General features: G+C 44.4%; 1 protein-coding gene across 3 annotated transcripts in view; it reads right to left on the bottom strand.

The window, feature by feature from the left end:
- gk5 (glycerol kinase 5) overlaps positions 1–22,090 on the bottom strand; it is an 81,261-nt gene extending 59,171 nt beyond the window's left edge. Inside the window, exons 1-2 of one of the 3 annotated variants that reach the window (XM_085989891.1) lie at positions 21,536–22,090; positions 2,544–2,637 (exon numbers count right to left, since the gene is read on the bottom strand). In XM_085989891.1, coding sequence (XP_085846017.1) covers positions 2,544–2,637; positions 21,536–21,664 — 223 coding nt within the window. In that variant the 5' untranslated portion in view covers positions 21,665–22,090. The remainder of the gene's footprint in view (positions 1–2,543; positions 2,638–21,535) is intronic. The other 2 variants (XM_085989893.1, XM_085989892.1) reach the window with 2 other exon arrangements.
- Positions 22,091–22,500: the final 410 nt, after the last annotated feature.

Genomic DNA, 22,500 nt, shown 5'->3' with positions numbered 1-22,500 from the left:
ATGCCAAGATTGCCACACTGCCATGTGGGAATCAAAATAGGCATTTAGTGTAGTACCATTTGAAAAAACAAACTGCGAATTTTCCAAGAACATTCAGTATTGTGACTTCCAAATACATTCCAATCCCCAAAACAAAAAAAAAAGACATTTGCTTAAAACATGCAAAGCATCCACATTCTGAACATAAGCAGGGCAAGGAGACGTGGGTACAAACTGATACGAGGCAATTTTAGGATGACGTCAGGGAACACTTTATGCAAACCTGCAAAAAGGGACTGATACGTGGAATTGTCTTCCAGGTTGGGTCTTAAAAGGCAAAAAACTCTGGAGTAGCTCACGGGACAGATGGTCGAGGGAACCATCGCTTGATATGGAAGGAGGAGCTAGATGAGTCAAATGGGCTCATTCATCTGTAAATTGTTTCACAATTTGACAGTCAACTGGTCTCGGGATTGATGCACAGATTCACGTGTTCTCCAGTTAACCTAAAATGAGACCGAGTATGGTGGTGGGTGGTTGAAGTGACTGCCCTCTAAATTCAAAACCAATTTAAATCCCTTATTTTTTTTTTTAGGAAGGAAAATGTCTTCCCTCCATCACAATGTGTGCAATTCAAGTTGAGTCAGAAAGGGAAAATCAGAAGGTTTGAGCTACATTGCAAGATCTGTTTTAAGCAAATCATCCTGGTTAAGGAAATTAAAAAGGGAAAACCAATATATTTCAATAATAAAGCTGCAATGTATTTTTACTGTTTAAGGGAATCATTGAAACTAATCAGCATTATGTACTTAAATGTAATTTAAGAACTTCAGGCATTGTGGGAGAGTACACTATTGGATCAGATGGATTCCATATACAGGTTTTACATGGTTTGTGAGCCAAACGGCCGCATAACAAAGACACTCAAAGCTTGAACAATTTCTGATTACACAATCTAACGCCCAAGTCATTTGTTCTCGGAATTCCTCTGGTTTTACAAAAGCATCTGTTCCTCATTTCACTTAAGTAGACAGAAACAGGAAATGACTGTATGGAACAAAGATTGTGAAGCTGCTTCACTACAAAGACCTGTCTTTGTAACCAAAGCATTAAATAGTATGGTGTAGTTACATTCTCTTATCGGCGCATTAACACTACAAGGTAACAGTTGTGCACAGCAGTTTCATGTTGCATCAATATGTAGAGTAAATCTGCCCTAAAGGATCAGGTATTGCACAATTATACTTGCCTTTACAAATCATGACCAATATTCACATCAGAACCTGTTGAAAGTTCCTTCAACTTAACTGAACATTCAACCCTCATTTCATGGGAGGCTATGAGTAATTCCTTTCAGCTATCTCACCAATGTGTAAACTACACTGGAGTAGGCTGTATACTGGAGCTGCACATGGAATCATAGCCAAGGAGCTCACCATGGATTCCTCCACATGGTGAGCTCTTGGCTTTACTCAGGCCATCAGCGGTCATTGCCAGAGACATATGAAGCAGCCCACGCGCACATGCAGCAAGACCTGGACAACATTCAGGCTTGGGCTGATAAGTGGCAAGTAACATTTGTGCCACACAGGTACCAGGCAATGACCCTCTCCAACAAGGGAGAGTCTAACCACCACCCCTTGACGTTCAATGGTATTACCATCGACAAATCCCCAACCAACATCATCCTGAGGGTCACCATTGACCAGAAACTTAACTGAACCAGCTACATAAACACTGTGGCTACAAGAGCAGGTCAGAGGCTAGGTATTCTGCAGCGAGTGACACACCTCACAACTCCCCAAAGCCTTTCCACCATCTACAAGGCACAAGTGAGGAGTATGATGGAATAATCTCCACTTGCCTGGATGAGTGCAGCTCCAACAACACTCAAGCAGCTCAACACCATCCAGGACAAAGCAGCCCGCTTGATTGGCACCCCATCCACCACCTTCAACATTCACTCCCTCCACCACCGGTGCACTGTGGCTGCAGTGTGTACCATCTACAAGATGCACTGCAGCAATTCGCCAAGGCTTCTTCGGCAGCACCTCCCAAACCCATGACCTGTAACACCTAGAAGGACAAGGGCAGCAGGTGCATGGGAGCACCACCGCCTCCAAGTTCCCCTCCAAGTCACACACCATCCTGACTTGGAAATATATCGCCATTCCTTCATCATCGCTGGGTCAAAATCCTGGAACTCCCTCCCTAATAGCACTGTGGGAGTACTTTCACCACACAGACTACACGGTTCAAGGCGGTGGCTCACCACCACCTTCTCAAGGGCAATTAGGGATGGGCAATAAATGCTGGCCTTGCCAGCAACACCCACATCCCAGGAACGAATATTTAAAAAAAAATACTTCACTATAGGGAATAAAGGCAGCAGTCTTGGATCCTCCTAAAAGCCAGGATTGAGAGTTCAGAAAGCAGGTTGCTTACTTGCCGAGCCACACTGTGGTGCATGAACCAGAGAAAATATTGCACATATAATATACACAAATCAATGAGGTTTTTTTTTGAACTTCCAAGGGTTACTCGACTGAAAACTTTACCCTTACCTTCAACTGCCTCTTTCACAACAACAACAAATTGGTCAAACATTACTTCTGGATTCACCTCAAACCAACCAGGTTTGGGATACAACATCTTTATCTGTTGGAAAAATAAATGGCAACAGTCAAACAGAGGAAAGAAGTTCTTTTTAAAAATATTCTCACGGCATTGGATTACTTTATGATCACAACATAGCACACAGCAGTGCAGACAGTACCAAAGACTTCATAGACAGTCATCATAAACTATAAAAGACTATTTGTAAAAAAAAACTATTCTTCACAGTAACAAAGGAATAAGTGTGATAAACAAGTTTCAACAATTTAAATATATGCAAACCAGCTATTTTCCATTTTCCAATTTTTGACATCTTAATACCAGCAATTATTAACAGCTGGGTATTTAGAATTAAGTGAAATCCATAGGTGCAGTCGCACTAACTGTAATGGTGTTAAAAGCAGCCTGGATCTGGGATCAGGGCCTGACCTGATGTTGGGACCAAGAGCAAGGAGGCTTCCCGAGAAGCTAGTTTCACTGTGCTGCACCTCCGGCTCAGTTCAGGGTATGACACCAGATTTACACTTGCCAGAACTGCTTTGCACCAACACTAACCTTGTGTGAATGCACTGCATTATTCATTTTCAATGGTGATACAAATATTACTCAGACATAGAACTGCAATTCAGTATCAGTTAAGAGCCAGTCTTAGCACTCTCGCCTCAGAGTCAGAAGATTGTAGGTTCCACTCCAGAAACTGGAGTACATAATCCGGGTTGACACTCCAGTACGGCACTGAGGGAGTGCTGCACAGTCGGAGGTACCATCTTTCAGATGAGATGTTAAACCAAGGCCCCGTCTATCCTCTCAGACAGACATAAAGGATCCCATGGCACTATTCAGAGAGCAGGGGAGTTCTCACCAATGTCCTGGCCAATGTTTATCCCTCAACCAACATCACTAAAAAAAAAAAAAAAAAAATTATCTGGTCAGTATTACATGGCTGTTTGTGGGATCTTGCTGTGCGCAAATTGGCTGCCAGGTTTCCTACATTACATCAGTGACAACACTTACTTCATTGGCTGTACAGTGCTTTGGGAGGTCCTGAAAAGGTGCTATAGAAATGCAATGCTTTTTTTTTAACCTGCAATAAAAAACTATGTCCATCCACTTTCTCACATCTGATTGGTTACTACTAACCAAGCGAGCGACCATTGCGAGCGACCATTACTTTAAGTCAGAAGCAGTAATTTCTCTGAAAAGTTGGTCAATGCCAATCTGTTAGTACAGTCACAGAACAAGTTTGTGTGCTCCCTTAAAACTCCCTGGGAGCACTGTGGTGATAATTTTAGTGACCTCGTCACTTAAACACCAAGAGCTCACTCTTGTGCCAATGCCTCAAATACATTCCCAATTAGCACACAATCCACATCAACCTTCCCTCTGCCAAACTCCTAACTTTACATTTGTCTTTATTAAATTACATCTGCCATTTCGCCACCCACTGTTCGAGCTCGTCAAGACACTTCTAATTTTGTTAGCATTGATATTCATCATTTACCACTGCTCCCAATTTCATATCATCTGCAAATTGGGACAGAATTCCTTCCTCTAAAAATCATTAAAAAAAATATAAACAACAGTGCCCCCAACACTGAATCTTGTGGCACTCCACTGCTAACTAGATCAGGCTGTACTACTCATTGTAGTCCATCAGCCAACCGTTTGCCAATCCATTTTAATACATCCCCATCTATCACATGGGGTTGGCCTTTCTGAACTACCAGTTGGTGGTGGTGTTGGTGCAGGTGCATATTTTAAAACCTCAGTTCACAAACTAAACAACTGCGTATCTGGGGTTAAATTCCCAGTGGAAGGAGTTGTATTGAAATTTATACAAGCACTTTATCTTAATATCTCTGTAACCTCTCCAAGATAAATTATATTTTTGGATTGCAAGGCATAATGACAGTACACCTCAAAATGTTGGAATATATACCAAGTAAAAATGGGAGTGGGGGGGGGGGGGGGGGGGGGGGGGAGAAAGAGAGAGAAGAAAATGTAAATTTTCAGAGCAAGGAACATTTCCCCAGACCCCAAAACAAGCCTTGCGCCTTCAGTACTCGCATCCCCCTCCTTCATTGATGAAAGCTGGAGTTCGGTCAACTTTAGGGTAGTTCTCCATTCTCTCCCACCACCCCCTCCCCCCCCCCCGCAACAATACTCTGCATACCTCCTTCTCTTCGCATCAGTAGGCCGATATTCAGGAGGTGATTTTGATCTTTCAGCTTTTTTTCCAAGCTGGTCAGCTTTTGCTGGTTTTGTAGGTCGTCAGGTCATTAGGATTTTTTAAATATAAAAGTTGTAAATATACTTATCGCATTGTGTTTGAGATATTAAGAGCTGGTTACAGTAAATACAATCTCAGTGAATCACTGTAATCTTTAAACTGACTGCATAATTAGCACAGTATTTCATAAGCACTCACTAAGAGGTTATCCCTCATTACACAAGCTCACAAAATGTCACCACTTGATAACTGCAACCCTGCAGTAATACTGCCTTGACCGGATTATCAATCCTGATCTTCTACATAACTGATCCCCAGGTGACCGTTTCAAAACGCCCCTAATCGGGATCGAAGATTCAGAGAAGCTTTGTGTTTGTGAATAGGGTTATTGTTCTTTGAAACCGACACTCCTGTGGGAGGAGGACTTCAACCTCATTTGGAAACAGAGCCAAAAACTATTCCAATGATCTTGCAAAACAGTGCAGAGAGCTGCACCCAACCACATTTGAAAAGAATTTATTTTATTTTATCCGTGGAATGTGTTATGCAAATGCATTAAATACCATGAAGTTAAAACCACCCACGTCCGTGTGCAAGTTAAATAATGTAAAAAAATTATTTTTAAAACATGCCCGCTAGTGTACAGCTAATTAGTCAAGACCTAACCTTACAAAGTAGCACTCAATTCCAGTTTTACAGATAGCTAAAATAAAAGGACTTAAAATGTTTTAAGGTAAATTTTCAAAATTCTCATTCCTCCCAAGACTTTTTTTCTTCAATCCCCTAATGTAGCTAATTTCCTTCTTTCATAGAATCATAGAAGATAGGAGCAGGAGTAGGCCATTCGGCCCCTCGAGCCTGTTCCGCCATTTAATGAGATCATGGCTGATCATCCAAATTCAGTACCCTGTCTCCGCTTTCTCCCCATATCCCTTGATCCCTTTAGCCTCAAGAAATATATCTAACTCCTTCTTGAATATATTTAATGAATTGGCCTCAACTGCCTTTTGTGGTAGAGAATTCCACAGGTTCACCACACTCTGGGTGAAGAAATTCCTCCTCATCTCTGTCCTAAATGGCTTATCCCTTATCTTTAGACTGTGACCCCTGGTTCTGGACTCCCCTGCCATCAGGAACATAGGGATATGGGGAGAAAGCAGGGACAGGTTACTGAATTTGGATGATCAGCCATGATCTCATTGAATGGCGGAGTAGGCTTGAGGGGCCGAATGGCCTACTCCTGCTCCTATCTTCTATGTTTCTATGAAAGAAGGAAATTAGCTACATTAGGGGATAAAAAAGTGTCTTGGAGGAATGAGAATTTTGAAAATTTACCTTAAAACATATTTTAAGTCCTTTATTTTAGCTATCTGTAAAACTGGAATGGAGTGCTACTTTGTAAGGTTAGGTCTTGAATAATTAGCTGTACACTAGCAGGCATGTGGCACACCAAGGCCCTATACAACTGCAGCAAGACATCCTTGCTCCTGCACTCAAGTCCTCTCGCTATGAAGACCAACATACCATTTGCCTTAATTGCTTGCTGCACCTGCATGCTTACCTTCAGCGACTGGTGCACAAGGACACCCAGGTCTCGTTGCACTTCCCCTTCTCCCAATCTATTGCCGTTCAGATAATAATCTGCCTTCCTGTTTTTGCCAAAGTGGATAACCTCACATTTATTCACATTATACTGCATCTGCTCAATCACCCAACCTGTCCAAATCATCCTGGAGTTTCTCGGCATCTTCCTCACAGCACACACGCCCACCCAGCTTTGTGTCGTCTGCAAACTTGGAGATATTACATCTAGTTCCCTCGTCTAGATCATTAATATATATTGTGAATAGCTGGGGTCCTAGCACAGATCCCTGCGGTACCCCACTAGTCACTGCCTGCCACTCAGGAAAAGACCCGTTTAATCCAACTCTTTGCTTCCTGTCTGCCAACCAGTTCTCTATCCAAATCAGTACCTTACCCCCAATCCCATGTGCTTTAACTTTACAAGCTAATCTCTTATGCGGGAACTTATCGGAAGCCTTCTGAAAGTCCAAATACACCACATCCACTGGTTTTCCCTCCTCTCCAACCTTGTCTCTTGTTCAGCCGAAATAAAATAGTAAACTCTTAGTTCTAACGAAAGGGCATCAACCGGAAATGTAGGGGGGGGGGGGGGGGGGGGGATTTTGTCGGCGTTCAAGGGTCGGGTTTGGTAGCAGAACTGCTGGCAAAATCAAAAAGATTGGCAGCGGGTCCTGAACCCGCTTCCAACCCACCTCCAATCAATCTCCCTGGGAGTCGGGTCTCCGATTTGCGTAGGGACCCGACTCCTAGCAGCGGGAAGAGGATTATAACCAATTAACTGCTTGTTAACAGGGTAAGTGTGGCGTGCTGTGGGTCTACTGTAGCGTTTGTGTATCGATGACAGCTGCAGAAGTGGTGTGAAGGATCCAATGGGACTCTGGTGAGTTGCAGACGCAAGAAAATGTTGGGAAAGTCATTTTTAATGTGTTTAGAATTTTCTGTATGTAACAACCTTTGAAGTGTTTGTATGGTCCCACCTCATTGGGAGAACCTCTCACCAGTGACAGATCGCTTCTGTAACCTCACCTGCAGCTGCCATCTGTTTTAGCCTAAGGAGAGTGTCACTGGAGAACTTGGGTGCAAGGGTTCACCTTTTGATGCGCCATCAATTACTCAAAAGACTGAGGTTAAGCGAGTAACAACCAGGCTTTTATTAACTAAAGAATGAAGGTCTAGTCTCGAGTGGTCGACCCGTCCAGAATACTAAGGGACTGGGAGGTAGTCACTTATATACCTGGAATAGTGGGAGGAGTCAGCCGAGGCATGTCCAGACCTGTACCTAGTGGAACACACATACACATAGACAGGTATAACAGTGGTTTACCACACCTTTGTACAGTGATTGTCAGTGTTTGCAACACCTCAATGCTGTCAAACACTGAAAAAATCTGTCAAAGAGAAGTGGTGGTGGCCCCTTTAAGAAAACCAGCAGATGACACATCAACTGACGTCATCCGACACCAGCTTTCTCTTAATTGGCCAGCAAGCCCGCAGGGTGGGCTTAACAAGGTCAATTGATGCAAAATAGCGTCTGTGCATCAGACGTCGCCAGGGGCGGGACTAGAACCCGAAAGGCAGCAGTCCCGCCCCCAAAGCACCTCTTCAGGTAAGATCCCGGCCATTAACGCAGTTTCTCTCTCCACAGATGCTGCCCAACCTGCTGAGTATTTGCAGCATTTTCTATTTCAGATTTCCAGCATCCGCAGTATCTTGCTTCTGTATTATTGAGCTCATTACTGCCATCAAGGCCATGTACTGCTTTGGAAAAAGAGAGTGGGCTGAATGGCAATATTAACTTTTCAACCATCAATCAATGCCGAATTAAGCAATATAACCTTAATTGTTCAAGATGCTAAATGAAGCTTTTACACGACAACACACGTCAGTTTGGCTCTGTTGTAGCACTCTTGTTGGAAGGCCGTAGTTACAATGCCCACTTCAGGACTTGAGCACATAATCTAAGCTGAAACATCAGTGTAGTACGGAGGGGCGTGCTGCACTGCCGGAGCTCGTCTTTTGATGAGGCGTTGAAACGAGGCTGCCTCTTTAGTTGGACATAGAAGATCCAGTGACAGTACTGAACGAAACAGAGCGGGGAGTTCGCCTGGTGTCCTGGCCGATGGTCATCCCGCAATCAACTCCACCAAAATAGGTGAACTCATCAATGATCTCCTTTGCTGTTTGTGGAACATTGGCGTTCACAAATTGTAACAGCGATTATGCTTCAAATCTAATTCATTGGCTAGTCCTGTGAACCAGTCAAGACTACTTAGGCAGTGATCTTCAAATATAAAAAGGAATATATGGTTGCATTTTTAACAAGAATTTCTGCAGAAATAGGGACCACTCAAAATCCTGCAACAGATACACCATACTGCAGTGCACCAGCAGAATCCAAAGTATGTGATTTGTACGCGAGGTTGTTAAGGAAGGTGGTAGCCTCCAACACTTTGCTGCTCCAAACAGACTTTAATATTAAGGATGATTTTTTAAAAATTCATTCATGGGATGTGGGCGTCGCTGGCAAGGCCAGCGTTTATTGCCCATCCCTAATTGCCCTCGAGAAGATGGTGGTGAGCCGCCTTCTTGAGCCGCTGCAGTCCGTGTGGTGAAGGTATTCACAGTGCTGTTAGGGAGGGAATTCCAGGATTTTCACCCAGCGACGACAAAGGAACAGTGATATATTTCCAAGTCAGGATGGTGTGTGACTTGGAGGGGAGCTTAGAGGTGGTGGTGTTCCCATGCGCCTGCTGCCCTTGTCCTTCTAGGTGGTAGCGGTCATGGGTTTGGAAGGTGCTGTCGAAGCAGCCTTGGCGAGTTACTGCAATGCATCATGTAGATGGTACACACTGCAGCCACGGTACGCCGGTGGTGGAGGAAGTGAATGTTTAAGGTGGTGGACGGGGTGCCAATCAAGCGGGCTGCTTTGTCCTGGATGGTGTCAAACTTCGAGTGTTGTTGGAGCTGCACTCATCCAGGTAAGTGGGGAGTATTCCATCACACTCCTTACTTGTGCCTTGTAGATGGTGCAAAGGCTTTGGGGAGTCAGGAGGTGAGACACTCGCCGCAGAATACCCAGCCTTTGACCTGCTGTTGTAGCCACAATATTTATGTGGCTGGTCCAGTTAAGTTTCTGGTCAATGTGGACCCCCCAGGATGTTGATGGTGAGGGATTCAACAATGGTAATGCCGTTGAATATAAAAAGGGAGGTGCAATAGATTCTCTCTTGTTGGAGATGGTCATTGCCTGACACTTGTGTGGCGCAAATGTTACTTGCCACTTATCGGCCCAAGCCTGGACGTTGTCCAGGTCTTTCTGCACGAGGGCATGGACGGCTTCATTATCTGAGGAATTGCGAATGGCACCGAACACTGTGCAATCATCAGCAAACATCCCTACTTCTGACCTTATAATGGACTGAAGGTCATTGATGAAGCAGCTGAAGATGGTTGGGCCTAGGACACTGCCCTGAGGAACTCCTGCAGCGATGTCCTGGAGCTGACATGATTGGCCTCCAACAACCACCTTCCTTTTTGCTAGGTATGACTCCAGGCAGGGAAGAGTTTCACCCCCTGATTTCCATTGCCTTCAGTTTTACTAGGGCTTCTTGGTACCACAATTGGTCAAATGCTGCCTTGATGTCAAGGCAGTCACTCTCACCTCCGGAATTCAGCTCTTTTTTTCATGTTTGGACCAAGGCTGTAATGATCCATCTAGGCCTCATCCGGAGGTCCCCACCATCACAGATGCCAGTCTTCAGCCTATTCGGCTAGTTCTGGAGCCCTAGTCTTCAGCACTCCAGCGGGATGTTGTTGGGGCCCACAGCCTTTGCTGTATCTAGTGCGCTCAGCCGTTTCTTGATATCGCATGGAGTGAATAAAATTGGCTGAAGACTGGCACTGTGATGGTGGGGACCTCAGGTGGAGGCCGAGATGGATCATCCACTCGGCACTTCTGGCTGAAGGTGGTTGTGAACAGTTCAGACTGGTCTTTTGCACTCACGTGCTGGGCTCCACCATTGTTAAGGATGGGGATGTTCATAAGAACATAAGAAATAGGAGCAGGAGTAGGCCAATCGGCCCCTCGAGCCTGCTCCACCATTCAATAAGATCATGGCTGATCTGATCCTAACCGCCAATCCACTATCACAGAACCATCTCCTGAATCTAACAGAATTAGACACACGAAATAGGAGCAGGATCAGGCTACACGGCCCCTGGGCCCGCTCCGCTACCCACAGGGCCATGTCCGATCCGAACCTAGACTCATGTCCAAATTCCTGCCCGCTCCCCGTAACCCTTAATTCCCTTTACTTCTAGGAAACTGTCTATTTCTGTTTTAAATTTATGTAATGATGTAGCTTCTACAGCTTTTTGGGGCAGCATATTCCATGGACCTACCACCCTGAGTGAAGTAGTTCCTCCTCATCTCAGTTTTGAAAGAGCAGCCCCTTATTCTAAGACTATGCCCCCTAGTTCTAGTTTCACCCATCATCGGGAACATCCTCCCCGCATCCACCCGATCCAACCCCTTCACAATCTTATACGTTTCAATAAGATCGCCTCTCATTCTTCTGAACTCCAATGAGTAGAGTCCCAATCTACTCAACCTCTCCTCATATGTCCATCCCCTCATCCCCGGGATTAACTGAGTGAACCTTCTTTGTACTGACTCGAGAGCAAGTATGTCTTTTCTTAAGTATGGACACCAAAACTGTATGCAGTATTCCATGGAGCTCCTCCTTCCGATGAGCTCTCGGATTGAATCAAATCAGTCAAGTTGTTAAAGATATGGACTCCCTTCCTGCAGTTATGTGCTTAGTAACTGGCAGAGTACCCTCCGATGTAAACACTATCTAGGCAGCCACTCGGAAGATCTGCAATAAGCTACAACAATCCTCAGGACATATTCTTTCATCTCCTTCCTTTTCTGTGGACTGGACCTCCATCCAAATTAAATTTCTCTTCACTGCCTTCACGATGACCGACAAACTTGAACATCTCCACCTTGCGGGTAAAAGTGCGAGGTGTACTTATTCTCCATGGCAGATTACAGTCTCCAACTGCCTGGATATCAGAGTAATAAGAATTGCATTTATGTAGCGCCGTTCACAACCTCAAAACGTCCCAAAGTGCTTTACAACCATGAAGTACTTTCGAAGTGTGGGAAAGATGTAGTAATAATGGGCAACTAGGGTTCACCATTTCTTTATTAGGCACAAACAAGGAGTAAGCCACTGACACAAACAAAGAAAAAAGGATCAGGAGTTACTTTGTCTTTGCCATTGTGCACTCTATTCCATGACAATATTTGGTCCCTGCTGACCATATTCAGCACAGAAATAGAAAGAGGGAAAATGAAAACAGACAAAGAAAGGAATTGAAATGCTTGGCAATTTTGAGACATTATAAGGCATTGTAAAAAGACAAGTCTTCGTTCGATTTCAAATTTTGGTCTTCATAATAAACCTAAGTTTATTTTAATTTAGTTGACAAAAATAATTTTAGAACAATTTGGGTCTTGAGGGAAGTGGCGTTAGGGATTGTGGATGCATTGGTAATAATTTTCCAAAACTCCCTGGACTCAGCAAAGGTCCCGGCAGGCTGGAAAACTGCTAATGTAACACCCTTATTTAAAAAGGGTATTAGGCAGAAGGCTGGAAACTATAGACCTGTTAGCCTAACATCTGTGGTTGGTAAAATGTTAGAGTCCATTATTAAGGAGACAGTAATGGGACATTTGGATAAACATAATTTAATAGGACAAACTCAGCATGGCTTCATGAAGGGGAAGTTATGTTTGACAAATTTGCTTGAGTTCTTTGAGGAAGTAACATACAGGGTGGATAAAGGAGAACCAGTGGACGTAGTGTATTTAGACTTCCAAAAGGCATTTGACAAGGTGCCACACAAAAGATTATTACTCAAGATAAAAAAAATCACAGGATTGGGGGTAATATTCTGGCGTGGGTGGAGGATTGGCTCTCTAACAGAAAGCAGAGAGTTGGGATAAATGGTTCGTTCTCAGACTGGCAATCAGTAACTAGTGGTGTTCCGCAGGGGTCAGTGCTGGGTCCCCAACTCTTTACAATCTATATTAACGATTTGGAGGAGGGGACCGAGTGTAACATATCAAAGCTTGCAGATGATACTAAGATGGGAGGGAAAGTAGGGAGTGAGGAGGACATAAAAAACCTGCAAAGGGACATAGACAGGCTAAGTAAGTGGGCAGAGATTTGGCAGATGGAATACAATACTGGAAAGTGTGAGGTTATGCACTTTGGCAGGAAAAATCATAGAGCAAGTTATTATCTTAATGGCAAGAAACTGGAAAGTACTATAGTACAAAGGGATCTGGGGGTCCTGGTGCACGAAACTCAAAAAGTTAGTATGCAGGTGCAGCAAGTGATCAAGAAGGCCAATGGAATGTTGGCTTTTATTGCTAGGGGGATAGAATATAAAAACAGGGAGGTATTGCTGCAGTTATACAAGGTATTGGTGAGACCGCACCTGGAATACTGCATACAGTTTTGGTGTCCATACTTAAGACATACTTGCTCTCGAGTCAGTACAAAGAAGGTTCACTCGGTTAATCCCGGGGATGAGGGGGTAGACATATGAGGAGAGGTTGAGTAGATTGGGACTCTACTCATTGGAGTTCAGAAGAATGAGAGGCGATCTTATTGAAACATATAAGATTGTGAAGGGGCTTGATCGGGTGGATGCGGTGAGGATGTTCCCAATGATGGGTGAAACTAGAACTAGGGGGCATAATCTTAGAATAAGGGGCTGCTCTTTCAAAACTGAGATGAGGAGAAACTTCTTCACTCAGAGGGTGGTAGGTTTGTGGAATTTGCTGCCCCAGAAAGCTGTGGAAGCTACATCATTAAATAAATTTAAAACAGAAATAGATAGTTTCCTAGAAGTAAAGGGAATTAAGGGTTACGGGGAGCGGGCAGGAAATTGGACATGAGTCTAGGTTCGGAATGGTCATGGCCCTGTGGGTAGTGGAGTGGGCCCAGGGGCCGTGTAGCCTGGTTCTGCTCCAACTTCTTATGTTCTAATTCTGTGTTTTTATGTTTTTATTCCTGTTCCTGGCTGGGGTGGAGATCGCCTTTACAGAAGGTAAGTACTGTAGAAAATATAGGGACAGAGTGATCTCCTGGACGAATTTCGATCGCCTAGATGGGTCGGAGAGGAATTTCCCAGATTTTTTCTCCCAAATTGGCCATTGGGTTTTTTAGCCTCTCCCGGGAGATCACATGGGTTCAGGTGGGATGGAGAGTGATAGTAGATTTGAGGTTAGGATCAGATCAGCCATGATCTTATTGAATGGTGGAGCAGGCTCGAGGGGCCGATTGGCCTACTCCTGCTCCTATTTCTTATGTTCTTATCAACTGTTTTCCTCATCTTAGTTGACAAAACGAACATTATCCTGGAGGGCAAGAACAAGTCAAGGCTCCGTTTCTCCACAGCTAGCTGCTTCCTCAAATCCTTTTGCCCTACCAACACCTAGTGCAAAGACCTCATGGATTTCTTCCTCGCTAAGACCAGGACCATTTGTGCAACTGCCATTACCTATTGCCCCTTCCTGTTGCCCCCCCCCCCCCAGCCCCGGACCTCCCCCCCCCAGTCCCGCATCCACTCTAGTTCCGATTCAGTCACTCTGCGTTTCTTCCTCATTTCCCCTCACACCCTCTCCTTGATCATTTCCTCCACGACACCCAGCCCGTGCCTCCTCGAATCCTCCATCCCCCCACCCCCCTCAACTCAACTTTCAATTTCCCCTCCTGCTTGCTAACATTGTAATTGGTTCTCTTTCCTCAAGCATTGGCCCTCTCCCTTTCAAAAACCGCTGTCATCACCCCTCTGCCAAAAAATTCACACTGGACCCATCATTCTCCAAGCTGCCTTTCCTCACTAAGGTTACATAAATTTTAGTGTCAGCTGTGGCTCAGTTGGCAGCACTCTCGCCCGAGTCAGAAGGTTGTGGGTTCAAGTCCCACTCCAGAGGCTGGGGTACAAAAATCTAGGCTGACACTGCTGATGGAGTGCTGCACTGTCGGAGGCGCCGTCTTTTGGATGAGACCGTAAACCGAGGCCCCGTCTGCTCCCTCAGAGCAGGGGAGTTATCCCCGGTGTCCTGGCCAATATTTATCCCTCAATCAACATCACTAAAACAGATCATCAGGTCAGTTGTGGGCGCTTGCTGTGCGCAAATTGGCTGCCGTGTTTCCTACATTACAACAGTGACTACACTTACTTCATTAGCTGCAAAGCACTTTGGGATGTCTGGTGGTCATGAAAGGCGCTATATAAATGCAAGTCTTTCTTTTTCTTTTCTACGGCACAGGAACAGACCATTCAACCCAACTGGTCTACAAGAACATAAGAAGTAGGAGCAGGAGTAGGCCATACGGCCCCTCGGGCCTGCTCCGCCATTCAATAGGATCATGGCTGATCCGAATCTAGACTCACGTCCACTTCCCTGCCCGCTCCCCGTAACCCCTAATTCCCTTATCTGCAAGGAAACTGTCTATCTCCGTTTTAAATGTATTTAATGTTGCAGCTTCCACAGCTCTCTGGGGTAGCAAATTCCATAGATTTACTACCCTCTGAGTGAAGAAGTTTCTCCTCATCTCAGTTTTGAAATGGCAGCCCCTTATTCTAAGATTATGCCCCCTAGTTCTAGTCTCGCCCATCAGTGGAAACATCCTCACTGCATCCACCCGATCAAGCCCCCTCACAATCTTATATGTTTCGATAAGATCGCCTCTCATTCTTCTGAATTCCAAATGAGTAGAGGCCCAAGCTACTCAACCTTTCCTCATAAGTCAACCCCCTCATCTCCGGAATCAACCGAGTGAACCTTCTCTGAACCGCCTCGAGAGTAAGTATATCTTTTCTTAAATATGGAAACCAAAACTGCACGCAGTATTCCAGGTGTGGCCTCACCAATACCCTGTATAACTGCAGCAAGACTTCCCTGTTTTTATACTCCATCCCCCTTGCAATAAAAGCCAAGATTCCACTGGCCTTCCTGATCACCTGCTGCACCTGCATACTAACTTTTTGTGTTTCATGCACCAGGACCCCCAGATCCCTTTGTAATGTAGCACTTTGCAGTTTCTCTCCATTTAGATAATAACTTGCTCTTTGATTTTTTCTGCCAAAGTGCATAACCTCATACTTTCCAATATTATATTCCATCTGCCAAATCTCTGCCCACTCACTTAGCCTGTCTATGTCCTTTTGCAGGTTTTTTATGTCCTCCTCACTCACTGCTTTCCCTCCCATCTTTGTATCGTCGGCAAACTTGGATACGTTGCACTCGGTCCCTTCCTCCAAATCGTTAATATCGATTGTAAAGAGTTGGGGTCCCAGCACTGACCCCTGCGGAACACCACTAGTTACTGATTGCCAGCCCGAGAATGAACCATTTATCCCAACTCTCTGTTTTCTGTTAGGTAGCCAATCTTCCACCCATGCCAGTATATTACCCCCAATCCCGTGATTTTTTAATCTTGATCAGTAATATTTTGTGTGGAACCTTGTCAAATGCCTTTTGGAAGTCCAAATACACTACATCCACTGGTTCCCCTTTATCCACCCTGTATGTTACGTCCTCGAAGAATTCGAGCAAATTTGTCAAACATGACTTCCCCTTCATAAAACCATGCTGACTCTGTCCTATTAAATTATGTTTATCCAAATGCTGTTACTGTTTCCTTGATAATGGACTCCAACATTTTACCAACCACAGATGTTAGGCTAACTGGTCTATAGTCTCCAGCTTTTTGTCTACTTCCCTTCTTAAATAAGGGTGTTACATTAGCAGTTTTCCAATCTGGCAGGACCTTTCCTGAATCCAGGGAGTTTTGGAAAATAATCACCAATGCATCCACAATCCCTACTGCCACTTCTCTCAAGACCCTAGGATGTAGGCCATCAGGTCCGGGGGATTTATCCGCCTTAAGTCCCATTATTTTACCGAGAACCATCTCCTTAGTGATTGTAATCGTGTTTAGCTCCTCCCCCCCCATTGCCCCCCGTTTGTCCAGTGTTGGGATATTTTTAGTGTCCTCTACTGTAAAGAGTGATACAAAATATTTGTTCAGCGTCTTTGCCATCTCCATGTTCCCCACCACTAATTTCCCAGTCTCATCCTCTAAGGGACCAACGTTCACTTTAGCCACCCTTTTTCTTTTTATATAGCTGTAGAAACTCTTGCTATCTGTTTTTATATTTTTTGCTAGTTTACTTTCATAATCTATCTTCCCTTTCTTAATTAATCTTTTAGTTATTGTTTACTGGCTTTTAAATGCTTCCCAATCTTCTATCCTCCCACTAGATTTGGCTACTTTATATGCCCTTGTTTTCAGTCGGATACTATCCTTTATTACTTTACTAAGCCACGGATGGCTGTCTTTTCTTTTACTCCCCTTTTTCCTCAGTGGAATATATTTATCTTGAAAGATGTGAAATATCTCCTTGAATGTAGACCACTGCTCTTGTACCGTCTTACACTTTAATCTGTTTTCCCAGTCCACTTTAGTCAACTCTGCTCTCATACCTTCATAATCTCCTTTATTTAAGCTCAGTACGCTGGTTTGAGATCCAACTCTCTCACCCTCAAACTGAATTTGGAATTCAACCATATTTATGGTCACTCATTCCAAGGGGATCCTTTACTAGGACATTTTTTATTAATCCTGTCTCATTACACACACAGGACCAGATCTAAGATTGCCTGCCCCCTGGTTGGTTCAGTTACATATTGCTCAAGGAACCCATCCCTAATACACTCTATGAACTCTTCCTCAAGGCTGCCATGCCCAATTTGATTAGTCCAGTCAATATGAAAGTTAAAATCCCCCATGATTATGGCTGTTCCCTTATTACAAGCCCCAACTATTTCCTGATTTATACTCCGAACAGTTGCAACTGTTAGGAGACCTATAGACTACGCCCACTAGTGACTTTTTCCCCTTATTATTCCTTATCTCCACCCAAACAGTTTCACTATCCTGATCCTTTGACCCAATATCATTTCTGACTATTGCAGTGATTCCATCCTTGATTAACATAGCAACCCCACCTCCCTTTCCTTCCTGTCTGTCCTTCCTAATTGTCAAATACCCTTGTATGTTTAGTTCCCAGTCATTATCATCTTGCAGCCATGTTTCCGTAATGGCCACCAGATCATACCCACGTGTAGTTATTTGTACCGTCAACTCGTCTATTTTGTTACGAATGCTGCGTGCATTCAGATAAAGAACTTTCAAATATGTTTTCTTACAATTTATTCCTGCTTTTACCCCTTTTACTACTTTACCTTTATCATTATACATTCTGTCCCTTCCTGACACACTCTGGTTTTTAATTCCCCCACTGCTACCTTGCTCTATTGCCTTCTCCGCTGTCATTTTTATTTTTCGCTCTCTTAAAACCTCCCCCCCCCCCCCACTAATTAGTTTAAAGCCCTCTCTACAGCCGTAGTTATTCGATTCGCCAGGATTCTCGTCCCAGCACTGGCCAAGCGAAGTCCGTCCCAACGGAACAGCTCTCTCCTGTCCCAGTGCTGATGCCAGTGTCCCAAGAAGCAAAACCCATTTCTCCCACACCAGTCTCTGAGCCACGCATTTAACTCTCTAATTTTATTTACCCTAGCCAAATTTGCACGTGGCTCAGGTAGTAATCCAGAGATTATTACCCTTGTGGTTCTGCTTTTTAATTTGGCTCCTAGCTGCTCAAACTCCCTCAGCAGAACCTCTTTCCTTGTCCTATCTATGTCGTTGGTACCAACATGTTCTCAAACTTGTCATTAACTTCCAGCTCTGTGCCTATATCACTTGAAACTTCCTGTTCAAATCCCTCCAGTCTGATTTCCAGCCTCCTCACAGCACAAAGACAGCCCTGGGTAAAGTCACAAAAGACGTCCCTGCTGACTGTGACTGTAGTGAGTTATCTTTCCTTGTCCTCCGCAACCTCTCTGCAGTGTTCGAGATGGTGGGACATGCCAAGCTCCCTTGTCCAGCTCCTTGGAACTGCCCTTGCATGGTTCCACTCCTATGTATCCAAATGTAGCCAGCGCCTCTCCAGTGACGGCTTGCCTTCCAGCCAGCCCCACCTCCTGCACCATCACCTCAAGAATCCATTTATGGCCCCCTCCCTCATCTACCCGTTGCCTCTCAGTGATATTATCCACAGGCATGGGGTTACCTTCCAGACGTATGCTGATCACTCACAGCCCTACCTCTCTAGTGCTGTCAAACTGGCTGTCCAACATACCATCAAGCCACAACTTCCTTCAACTTACATCAAGGAAACCAAAGCTATTGTTTATGGCCTTGCCACAAGCTCTGCTCCCTTGCCACTGATTCAATCCCCCTCCTTGACCATCACTCAGGCTGAAGCAGATCGTGACAAACTAGGAGCTTCAAAGCCCACATCTTTTCCACCATCAAGACTGCCCTACTGCCATATGCACAGCATTGTTTGCATCTGCCTCTACTTTGTCTCTTCCGCTGCTGAAAACCATATGATTTTGTCATCTCTAGATTCAATTATACCCAAGCTCACAGTCTCTGGGTCCCGGTTTCTCCTGCACTGTATTCCACTGTTGTATTTCTCAGGAGTAGCATTATTTCTACTTGCATTATGTTTGAAACAATGCTTTGTTTCAAAGCTGAAAACTTAAAGGACAAGAGGCCAGCACAGGGAGACTGAACTGCTCAGGATATGCCGATAATCATAATAACATTTCTTTATGGTCAAGTTGGCACCAAGATAACATGTTTGACTGTGGAAGCTCAAAACTAATTCAATCCTCTGGATGACCCGATAATTCGATGCTTGAACCAGGCAAATCTGCAGAAATCCACAGCATTGTTAATGATTAATGAGCCTGGTTGGTTAGTCAATGAAACCTGGAGAAGACCAATTACTGGGGCTGGGATTCCTCCTATTCTGCTCCAGATAACCTTCCAAGTGAATACCCCAGTGGGTAGTAAGATCCTAGCTAGGCAAATAGCAGGAAGCTTGTTAGTCCATACTAGTAAGTGTAATGGTTTTAGCGGGTTAAACACTAGTAGCATCTGTGAAACCACTTAGCCACTTCAAACTTGTGCCTAAGCTCTCTGGATTTGGGTAAGTAGGATGTGTCCTTTTTGCAAAGAATGCATACTCTATAATTGAACAAATGGAAACCATACAGGGGAGTGTAAATTTCTCGTTAGCTTGAATTGAAGATTCAAACATGGCGATAGGTTTCCAAGAGTGTCATACATCTCACTGTCCATAAAAAAAGCACAAGGGCCTTGTACTCAAAACATTTCCCTACATTACAACTGTGACTACACTTCAAAAGTACTTCATTGCTATGAAGTGCTTTGGGATATTCTGAGGTCATAGAAAAAGCTTGCATTTATTTGGCACCTTTCACAACTTCCGGATGTCACAAAACATTTTACAGCCAATGAGGTTCTTTAAAGTGTAGTCACTATTGTAATGTAGGAAATACGGCAGACAATTTGCACACAGCAAGCTCCCAGAAACAGCAATGAAATAAATGACCAGATCATCTGTTTTTTTGATATTGGTTGAGGGGTAAATGTTGGCTAGGGCACCAGAAGAACTCCCTTGCTCTTCTTCAAATTGTGCCATGGGATCTTTTATATCCACCTGAGAGAGCAGAGGGGGCCTCGGTTTAACGCCTCATCTGAAAGACGGCACTTCCAACACTGCAACACTCAGTACTGCACTAAGTGTCAGCCTGGATTCTGCACTCCAGTCTCGAGTGGGAATTGAATTCATGACCTTCTGACTCAGGTGTGTGTGCTACCAACTGAGCCACAGCTAATGCAAAAAGCACTAAGTTCTTTTTTTCCTCATCTTTTCTCTTTACAGATGCTGACGGAACAGGTGTGTACTTCCAGCGTTTTCCTTTTTTTAATTAAAAAAAAATTAAATTTATGCACACATTAGCTTTTGGTACAGCCAATAATGGTACAGTAAATGACCCCATCTATTCAGCCAAATGTCTACCATACTCATCATAATTGCCACCTTTGGTCCTTTAAGTACTTTGATTTGCTGCCTGTTATTACATTTACACAGTTAATCAGTTGGACTTTAAAGCAACTGTTGACACATAACCAGGAAATGTTACACTTACAGCTGCAGACTATTACCTACATTGTTGCAAATAGCCAGTCCTAGTTAATCAAGGATTGTATTACATTTGACATACCAATTCCCATGCCCTGACATTATCGGACAACTGCAAAGATTGAGTACAAATTGATATGGTTGTATGTAGTTTACAAAACTAACCACCAAGGTACTTCAGCATGGCTGATAGTCAAGGTGGCTGCTGCTGTGGTCCTCTGTCCTTCCCCCAACTAAATGACAGGGTCACAGAACATGAACTGCAAAACACTGATAGAGATCCTTGCATTCCATATAATAAAATTTGAATTAACTTATTCAGGTTAGCATTATAAAGTTGGTTCCAATTACAACTACACAGCGTCACAGAACCTCAGAATTTCAAGTAATAAAGAGAATTGGATTTATTCAGTCACCATAACCCATGGCACTTTGGCTAAAAGATCCCATTACAACATTTCAAAGAGCAGGGGGGCTATCCCCAGTTGTCCTGGCCAATATTTATCCCTCAACCAACATCACTAAAAAAGATTATCCGGACATTATCACATTGCTGTTTGTGGGAGCTTGCGGTGTGCCAATTGGCTGCCACGTTTCCTACATTACAACAATGACTACACTTCAAAAAAAATAGTACTTAATGGGCTATAAAGCGCTTTGGGACGTCCTGAGGTCGTGAAAGGCGCTGTATAAATGCAAGTATTTTTTTAAATGACTCTTCGGCTAAGTCACATCAAGCCAATTCTATTCGACACACGTTCCCCGGAACCTTTAGCCTACTTTTCCTGTCCCGTAGATGACACACACACACAAATATACACAGAGATCCAAGTTAAATAAACAAACAGTGAGTACAAACATTTCCCGGAGTCGATGACCCTGAGTTAGTGTTTGTGAGATACCAGATTTAGCCTACACACACACACTTTGGGATGTTCCCTCTGAGGTGGATCTTACCGGCCTGCTGCTAAAACCTTGGATCTTGGCAGTTGGGTCATACACGTGGCACCTGATGGACGTGGAGCCAACATCCACGGCCAGGATGTAGGTGTCATTGCGCCGAACACCATTCTTGACAGAACCCATAGCTGGGCGGTGGCAAAGTGTTGGGGCCCCTTCCGACCCACAGGAGTCACAGGCCGCGTGGTGCCATGAAGCTGCCGCATCAACAAGGGGGGGGGAAAGCCAGCAGTGTAAATATGAGCAGAGAAAAAACACTTCAGGGGGGCTGGGCTTAAAAAAAACAAACGCGCCCAAATACCAGGAAGCAGCCGCGGGTCCAACTCCAATCGTTACTGTGTATCCCAGGAAGTTGCACGTGTAACCAAATGAAACACTCGCATTCTTCTTCCCAGGGCCTCCCCGGAGCAAATTGATTTTAAGGCTGCCTGGCACTTCAAAAGCATGACATTTCCAGGGTCAGGGTCTGTATTGGAGCCGCGACTGGTCACTCAGCCCCGATCGCCCTGCGCTTTATTGTTTCTCCCGGTCATTGACCTCGTCTCGCCCCGCCTGTGACGTGCCGCGTCACACATCAGCCCATCTTAAAGGGGAGGTGCCACGCTTTTTTTTTTAACCCACCCCCACACAGACTCGACTCTGTGCACCGATGAATCGTGCTTTATTCCTCTGGCCGCTGAGCAATTATCTGTGCAGTGCAACCCAAGCATGGCAAATTTTTCCCCCGCCCCCCCAAGTCGGTTTGACACCCGAAACGTTGACTCTATTTTCTCTCCACGGATGTTGCCTGGCCTGCTGAGTTTTTCCAGCATTTGCTGTTGTTATTTCAGATTTCCAGCATCTGCAGTATTTTGCTATCATGCTAATCTTCTCTGTATCGTTCCAATTTTAGTATATGTGCTGGCATCACCCGTACACCAAAAACATACACAGCAGGGGTCAGTCACCAGCTGGCATTCAGT

The sequence above is a fragment of the Somniosus microcephalus genome, chromosome 6 (assembly GCF_052327205.1).
Source record: "Somniosus microcephalus isolate GS21.2 chromosome 6, FLI_Smic_1.0, whole genome shotgun sequence".
In the NCBI taxonomy this organism is placed as follows: Eukaryota; Metazoa; Chordata; class Chondrichthyes; order Squaliformes; family Somniosidae; genus Somniosus; species Somniosus microcephalus.
The sequence above is the reverse complement of the archived record's forward strand: the minus strand, read 5'-3'. Positions and strand labels throughout refer to the sequence as shown.